Source organism: Anguilla rostrata, chromosome 1 (assembly GCF_018555375.3).
Source record: "Anguilla rostrata isolate EN2019 chromosome 1, ASM1855537v3, whole genome shotgun sequence".
In the NCBI taxonomy this organism is placed as follows: domain Eukaryota; kingdom Metazoa; phylum Chordata; class Actinopteri; order Anguilliformes; family Anguillidae; genus Anguilla; species Anguilla rostrata.
Window position 1 is genome coordinate 608719 of NC_057933.1, and position 8539 is coordinate 617257.

General features: G+C 51.4%; 1 protein-coding gene across 2 annotated transcripts; it reads left to right on the forward strand.

The window, feature by feature from the left end:
- Positions 1-201: 201 nt before the first annotated feature.
- Positions 202-8126, forward strand: tent5ba (terminal nucleotidyltransferase 5ba). Of its 2 annotated transcripts, XR_010329955.1 has the most exons (3): positions 202-704; positions 6299-7929; positions 7992-8126. XR_010329955.1 is itself a non-coding variant. In XM_064335105.1 (2 exons), exons 1-2 carry the CDS (start codon positions 549-551, stop codon positions 7316-7318), a joined length of 1176 nt encoding a protein of 391 aa, XP_064191175.1. In that variant the 5' UTR covers positions 202-548; the 3' UTR covers positions 7319-8126. The 2 variants fall into 2 exon arrangements, 1 of the variants encoding a protein (XP_064191175.1); XM_064335105.1 differs by having other exon boundaries at positions 6299-8126.
- The last annotated feature ends 413 nt before the right edge of the window (positions 8127-8539 follow it).

Genomic DNA, 8539 nt, shown 5'->3' on the forward strand with positions numbered 1-8539 from the left:
CACTTACGTCACTGAAGTTTAGAATCGCATCCGATTACCACAGCTTTTGCAATAATGCAAACAGCGCAGGGATGTGGCTTGCAGTGTTATATTTTAAAAGCAACGCCTACATGCGCGTTCGATCGCAGTCGTAATAATTCATGAGCTCACAACTTAGCCAATCAGGACGTTTATGTTAATTTTCAGAGTTTAAAAGCGTTTCTGCACTGTGCGCAAACATTCTACATCGAGCGCGAGTTAGCACCGGGACGTGTGGAGGTTGCGATCAGCCAGCCTTGCTCCTGTCAGCTTTCTGCGCTTGTTTGAGAACTCTTCTCACTGAACACCTGGCAGACTTACCTCTCCACCCCTCATTCAGGATTTGATAGATTTACTTTCCCTTTGACAGGACAAGCAAGAGCGAGCTCTACGTTTATTTCGTATATTTATCCATATCGCGGTTAAGACAAGTTTGAGTTTGGTTTGATACTGAGTTGGGAGCTGATAATCTTGATCTCGACCTCTTCAGCGTAAACGGTTTCCGCACGTTTACTGGGCGCCAATTCGCCATGTCCTCCGGTGATGGCACGGAGCAGAGTCGGCGGTTCTGTGTTTTGTCCTGGGAACAGGTTCAGCGTTTGGACTCCATCCTCGGTGAGACCGTGCCGATTCACGGCCGCGGAAACTTCCCCACGCTCTCCGTGCAACCCCGGCAAATTGTACAGGTAAGATGAGGAGTTGGGTTCTGGGACAAAGCTTGCCTCGCGATCAGGCAGAGGGTTCTATAACCACGCAAGCTGAGCTGCTGCCCTCCAGTGTAAGCGAAACTGTGATATTCACACTATATTAAACATGACGTGACCGCCCCCCCCCCCCCCCCCCCGAAATTCAGCCACTGTAGTTATGTCTTTTAACTATTGGTGCTCCCCACTGTAGAGAAGCGATTTCGACGAAGTTGTCGCTAAGCAGACATGGAAGTACGTATCTGAACAGTTTAGTGTTTAATTTTCGTCTTGAGAGCGTGACACCGTTGAATGATGTGTCTATGGCTATCTCCTACTACAAACCATAAAATTTCTGGACTTTGACGAGTTGCGTTCGTCGCGCACTATCATTCTACCTGAACTATGTACCTTTTTATTGATATCAATATTGGCAAAAAAATAAATGGGTCGTAGATAGGACTCATAATTTACGCTCTGTCGACTAAAAGCCTAAATGTACTCGTTAAGAAAGCTCAATCAAAATGCACAGGAAAACCTTTTAAATCAAGTACAGTTGACCGTTTTCCAAAACCGTTGTATATTTGGCGTCTAAATTATCCAGAAAAAATGCACAGTTTTTTCATTTCTGTAAACATCCAAACACGGTGAACTAACTATGTATCATTTCCATCTGCGCGTGGACGTCCAGAGGCTTCCCCGAGAATGTGGGCGAAAAATCGAATTTCCTTTGAGCAGCTAGTTTTAGGAACGCAGTGTGATATTCACGCCAAGAAATACAACAGCTGACCTGGCCACTCTTAATACACAATGGCACCAGTATTTCCTCATTTATTTTCCTGTCTACGCAGCAGCAATTCGTTGTAGGCGTTTATATAAACCAGACCGTTGCTTAATTCATACTACAAAGCACCGGTTGATTATTCTGGGTTAACCCCCCCGGTTGATCTTGTCGGTTTTGTGTTTAAAAGATATAGAATGCAAAAATTACGCTTTGGGAAAAGAGTCTGTGTTAACATTTAACTTATTTTGGCTGTCCCGTGTGTGAGATCTTGCCGTGGGCAACTAAGCCCTAGAAATATGTCCCAATAAAATTCACAGCAGTAGTAGCATTTCCCTAGTAAGCAAATATTTAAAAAGGGATCATTCTCTCTGACAAAGGCCGTCGCAGTCACAATTAGTTGCGCAATCTACGGGGCAGGATCTACGAGCCACGCGCTGTCCTCTCTGACGTCTGAGCCGCGGCATGACGGCCGGCGATAAATTTAAACCCATTCCTTTTACTGCGCATGGCGCGCGCGCTCCACTGCGTGTCACAGATTAACTTGCAAATTGTATTTTAGTTCTCTGACAGCGCTTTTTTCCATACATGGGTGAGTAATTGTTCATATTTCATCCAGCACTACATGCTCATTAAATCCCCCTGTAAGAGGGCACAAGACATCTGCTTAATGCGTGGATACTCTTCCCGCATGTACCTGTCATGTTGAACGGTGGAACAGTATTATGACTTTAAATTCAACTCAACATGGTTTTCCCTTCACATCAAAGTTACCAATTTAGGCACTTAACGGGCACTTTTAACGATGCCACTTCCATTTACAGCTCACATTATTTACTTAGGCCTGATTTACACAGCTGGATATTACCTTAGGCCTGATTTTCACAGCTGGATATTACCGGAAGCGCTTCAGGTTGTTTGCCCTGCTCGGGGGTCGGGTACATTGGCAGTGCCCTACCTGGGATTGGAACCCATGACCATAACCCCAACATGTAATGCTTACGCAGAACATAACCCTTAACCATGTCTGTGTCTTATGTGCAGTTGATCCTTCATCCTACATTTTCATGGTTCATCTATGACTGCGTATAGAGTCTTATGATGAGCTCTCGCGGATGCAGCCGATCAGTGGCCTTGTGTAGAACAGCACGTGCCGGAGACCGTGTGTGGATGGAAGCCACGCTGCTGTGTTTCAGTGTGGTCCCTCTCCCCCCTCAGACGGTTACTGTAGATCTGTCAGCCCCTGCTGCTTACCCCGGAATGGAAACATGGCCCTGCATGGTCCGGTCTGGTCCGGTCTTGCGGGACATTGAAGTAGCCCTATAAAAATAAACCCAGGCTAGACTGAAGTACCGCGCTGACCCCACCGACCCAGGGTTCCGGAATTCGCTGAGGTTGTCTCTCTTGCCTACGGAACATTGAGGAAATGAGCCCGACTGTCAGGCACGTGCTGGAGAACGCTCGCACATCCAGAAACGCTCGCACATCCAGAAACGCTCGCACATCCAGAAACGCTCGCACATCCAGAAACGCTCGCACATCCAGAAACGCTGCACATCCAGAAACGCCGCACCAGAAACGCCCGCAATCCAGAAACGCCCGCACATCCAGAACGCTCGCACATCCAGAAACGCTCAGACATCCAGAAACGCTCGCACATCCAGAACGCCCGCCTCAGAACGCGCACTCCTGAACGCTACCCTCGCAGATGAACGGCCCGCATGGTCCGTCTGGTCCGTCTTGCGACATTGAAGTACCCTATAAAATAAACCAGGCTAGATAAGTCCCGCTGACCCACGACCAGGGTTCCGAATCGCTGAGTTGTCTACTTGCTCGAACATGAGGAAATGAGCCCGACTTCAGGCACGTGCTCAGAACGCTCGCACATCCAGAAACGCTCGCACATCCAGAAACGCTCGCACATCCAGAAACACTCGCACATCCAGAAACGCTCGCACATCCAGAAACGCCCGCACATCCAGAAACGCTCGCACATCCAGAAACGCTCGCACATCCAGAAACGCTCGCACATCCAGAAACGCTCGCACATCCAGAAACGCTCGCGCATCCAGAAACGCCCGCGCATCCAGAAACGCTCGCACATCCAGAAACGCTCGCACATCCAGAAACGCTTGCACATCCAGAAACGCCCGCACATCCAGAAACGCTCGCGAGCTCTTCAGAACGGAGAACAGAAGATACGCTCATGCGGTATTGGAAATGAGAGCTGTTTCGTGGCCCCTGAGGCATTGTGTTGGCCCCGGACACATTGTGTTGGCCCCTGAGGCTGGTGTTCCTTGCAGCGTCGCGTTTATCGAATAGAACTCTAGAACGTGACCTGTCGTCCCGGTAACAGTAGACTGGCGGGTCAGAGGAACCCTGTTCTGAGAATGCCACTCCCCGGTGGAGCAGGTTTGGGCAGGATTTCCAAACTGTAAGGAGACCCCAGTAGGGCCCTGTCATTGGTGGGAGTGTGTGGACTGTGTGGAGACCCCAGTAGGGCCCTGTCATTCGTGGAAGTGTGTGGACTGTGTGGAGACCCAAGTAGGGCCCTGTCATTGGTGGGAGTGTGTGGACTGTGTGGAGACCCCAGTAGGGCCCTGTCATTGGTGGGAGTGTGTGGACTGTGTGGAGACCCCAGTAGGGCCCTGTCATTGGTGGGAGTGTGTGGACTGTGTGGAGACCCCAGTAGTGTTGGTGGGAGTGTGTGGACTGTGTGGAGTGAGTGTAGCAGGGTGCTGGCAGGCTATCTTTGTGCAAACATAACAAACGCTGACCTGTGAATGCAAGCGGCGATGCCTCTGGCCAGTATTAGCGTGGATCATGGCAATACTCTTATGGCAGTAAAGTATAAACTGAAAAACTCCCTTCTACTGTTTTGCTTTATTCACATTCCACGAGAAGGTTTGGATTTTAGTTTAAATTTCATGCTTAAGCCTGCTTTGAAGCCAGAGAAAATAATAAAGTTCAGCATGGTTCTGTTTACTATGGCACTGGAACATGGAGAAAGCTTTTTATTGGCAGATTTTGTTGATTGGAATTGGTCCGGCCTGCATGCTGTTTTTTCAAAGCTATATTGTCATGGTATTGTGTCTGAAGGCTGTGTAATAAATGGTATTCTGTAGGGGAAAAAAACAGTACAGGACTACAGGAAGTGTTTCACTTGAAGTCACATGTCAATATGTGACCAATGGAACGGTGTCGTGGTCAGGAGGTGGCGGTTTCTGTAGTGGAAAGTGTCTGTCTGCATGTGTGTGTGTGTGTTTGTGTGTGCGTGTGCGTGTTTGTGTGAATGTTTGTGTGTGTGTGTGTGCATATGTGTGTGTGCATATGTGTGTGTGTGTGTGAGTGTGTGTCTGCATGCACACAGCAGCAGTCATTCTCAGCTCATTGCCTAATGAGAGTCTTGAGTAATCAGTGGAATTCCTTCATTTTCTCTGTGTTCCACAAAACGGCATCAGCCAACCACGACTCATCTACGGACAAGGACACGCTACTGACCGCATAGGGTAAACACAGGACTGACACGCTACTGACCGCATAGGATAAACAGAACTGACACTCTACTGACTGCGTACGGAAAACAGAACTGACACTCTACTGACCACGTAGGGTAAACAGAACTGACATTCTACTGACTGCATTGGGTAAATAGAACTGACACACTACTGACCATGTAGGGCACACACAGGACTGACAGTCTACTGGAGTTCAGAGCGTGAAACAGAACCTGCTGCATTCTGGGATGCGGCTGTATTTCTGTAGAGTGTGACCCCTCCGTGCTGGCATCGCAGCTCATGCTTCACACGCAGCTCATGCTTCACACGCAGCTCATGCTGCCGGTGGCTCACATGCAGACATGCGGAGAATGCAGGGCCTGCGGTTCTGAACCCGCAGCTGCAGCCTCCTGCGGGACGGGCCTTACTCAGCCGCCAGGGCGCGGTCCGTACGCTCCGGCGCGGCGGTTAGAGGGGGGCAGGCAGCGGGTCCACCTACACAGAGCTTTGGGCCTTTAACCCCCTCGCTCCTGATTGGCTGGTGGGGGCATGAAATCCTCTCTGAGAGGGTAAGGAGGGAAGTCAGCGAGCTTTGACCTTTGACCCAGGACTACAGAGATTTCCACGGTGATTAGCGAGAGGGCTCTGTGTGTCTCAGAGCTCACGGCTCTGTAAATATATCCATCAGCAGAAATCCTCCTCAGCCATCAGTCCCTAAATGGACTTACCCTCCTGGCCCCGCCCACAGCCCCACCCCCAGCTTTTATCCCTAAAGGAACATGCTTATAAACCTGTGAGATTAGACATGGCACTTTCTGTGTGTGTGTGTTTGTGTGCGTGCGGGCATGCGTGTGTGTGTGTGTGTATGTGTGTGTGTGCGTGTGTGTGCGCGTGTGTGTGCGTGTGTGTGTGTGCGTGCGTGTGCGCGTGCGTGTGTGTGTGTGTGTGTGTGCGCGTACGTGTCTGTGTGTGTGTGTGCGTGTGTGTTTGTGTGTGCGTGTGTATATGTGTGTGTGTGTGTGTGTGTGCAGTAGTGGGATGTGTTATTCTGGGCTGTCTGCAGAAGGCATGTCTGGGCAGGGTGCTGGTCAGAGCTGCTCTGTTAGTCTCTGAGTGGCTGTTATGGATGTCTGAACTTTTCCTAGCTTCTGACCCCGCCCCCAGCTCTCTGACTCCACCCCCATGTTTCCGTGGTGTACAACACATGACTGTCTCAGAGCTACTAGTGTGTGTATATAAGTGCGCTTGCGTGCGTGTGTGTGTGTATGTGAGAGTATAAGTGTGTCTGCGTGTCTCACACCCCTCTGTCTCTGTGCCAGGTGGTGCGGGCGCGGCTGGAGGAGAGGGGCGTGGCGGTTCGGGACGTGAAGCTGAACGGTTCGGCTGCGAGCCACGTGCTGCACCAGGACACGGGCCTGGGCTACAAGGATCTGGACCTGATCTTCGGGGTGAGCCTGACGGACGACCGCGCCTTCCGGCTGGTCAAGGACGTGGTGCTGGACTGCCTGCTGGACTTCCTCCCGCCGGGGGTCAACAGGGACCGCATTACCCCGCTCACCCTGAAGGAGGTGTACGTGCAGAAGCTGGTGAAGGTGTGCAACGACTCGGACCGCTGGAGCCTCATCTCTCTGTCCAACAACACCGGCAAGAACGTGGAGCTGAAGTTCGTGGACTCGCTGCGGCGGCAGTTTGAGTTCAGCGTGGACTCCTTCCAGATCGCGCTCGACTCGCTGCTGCTGTTCGACCGCTGCTCGGCCACGCCCATGTCGGAGAGCTTCCACCCCAGCGTGCGCGGCGAGAGCATGTACGGCGACTTCCAGGAGGCGCTGCGGCACCTGCGCGGCCGGACCATCGCCACGCGCAGCCCGGAGGAGATCCGCGGCGGCGGGCTGCTCAAATACTGCCACCTGCTGGTGCGGGGGTTCCGCGCGGCCTCGCCCGCCGAGATGAAGTCGCTGCAGCGCTACATGTGCTCGCGCTTCTTCATCGACTTCCCCGACATCGGCGAGCAGCAGCGCAAGCTGGAGGCCTACCTGCAGAACCACTTTGCGGGCATGGAGCACCGGCGGTACGACTGCCTGGCCACGCTGCACCGCGTGGTGAACGAGAGCACGGTGTGCCTCATGGGCCACGAGCGGCGGCAGACCCTCGCGCTCATCTCCGCGCTGGCGCTGCGCGTGCTCGCCGAGCAGAACGCCATCCCCGCCAACGTCACCTGCTACTACCAGCCCGCCCCCTACGTGCAGGACATCAACTTCAACAACTACTACATCGCTCATGCCCCGCCCCTAGTGGCCACCTGCAGGAACTCCTACCAAACGTGGCTGCCCTGCAACTGACACACACGCCCTGAACTAACGCAGAGGGGAGGGGGGAGTTTGGCCACACCCCCACCTCACCCTGTTTTTATTCTCCTTGGGGGGGGGATGTGGGGAGGGGGGGTGTGCTTGAGCTTTTGGCAGCAGTGATTTCTTTTTTAAAAACTTGTAATGAAATGAACTTGTGGGGGGAAAAAAAGAGAAAAAGGAAAAAAAATCATTTTTGCCAAATGTGACTCAGCTGAACTTCTACTGCTGTATGTTTGATTGGAGCCATCATATAAATATAAATATGAATATATATTTTTTTGTTTGTTTTAAGGTTGCTGGTTCTTCTCTTGTGTAGCAGGAGTCGGGACAGGACTGGAGGAGTCTTTTATTTCCTTGTGTAAATTTTAAAAAATCTTAAAAGGCTAAATACTTTTTTAAAAAACAAATCATCTGTATCCTTTTCAGACTGTGGTTTAAATCTTCCCGCTTTTTCAGGAACTTTTAACGGACCAAAGATTGTGTTTAGAAGTAAATCTGACCATTTATTTCAAGTGCCTGAAACTACCCGACCGCCCAACACAACCGAAACCCTGTGAGCAGCGGACTGTGCCCCTGTGAGAGAGGACTGTGCCCCTGTGAGAGTGGACTGTGCCCCTGTGAGAGCGGACTGTGCCCCTGTGAGAGTGGACTGTGCCCCTGTGAGAGTGGACTGTGCCCCTGTGAGCAGCAGACTGTGCTGTGTTAAGAGATTTCTGTCTTCTAGTTTACTATAAATATCTATTTTCAGGGACAGAGGTGTCCTCTTCAGATTATTAAAAAGGAAAAAGGAAAAGCCAAATGTTTGTAGTTTGTGATGTGTTTGCCTCGGGGTTGTGCGCAGTATGTTTGAGGTGCAGTGGAGGAGTTGTGGAGGTTGAGGAGATGGGCTGTTCCCACAGGCTGTGAAACACTAATACAGCTCTGTGTGATGCCTGTTCAATGAGCCAAACAAGCTTTCAACACATCAATACTGTGTGGAGCCTACAGGGAGAGGGAGGGAGAGAGGGGGGAGGAAGAGGGAGAGAGAGAGAGAGGGAGAGGGAGAGGAAGAGATGGAGAGAGAGAGAGAGGAAGAGGGAGGGAGAGGGGAGGAGAGAGGGGAAGGGAGAGAGGGAGAGGGGAAGAGAGAGAAGGGAGAGAGGAGGGAGGGAGAGAGGAGGAGGAGGGGAGAGAGGGGAGAGAGGGAGAGAGGGAGAGAGAGAGAGAGGAAAA

Bases quoted from the DNA above. Each gene is read 5' to 3' on its own strand.
- tent5ba (XM_064335105.1), top strand. From the start codon at position 549: ATGTCCTCCGGTGATGGCACGGAGCAGAGTCGGCGGTTCTGTGTTTTG. The intron at 705-6,298 runs GTAAGATGAGGA...TCTCTGTGCCAG, and splicing joins AACCCCGGCAAATTGTACAG to GTGGTGCGGGCGCGGCTGGA.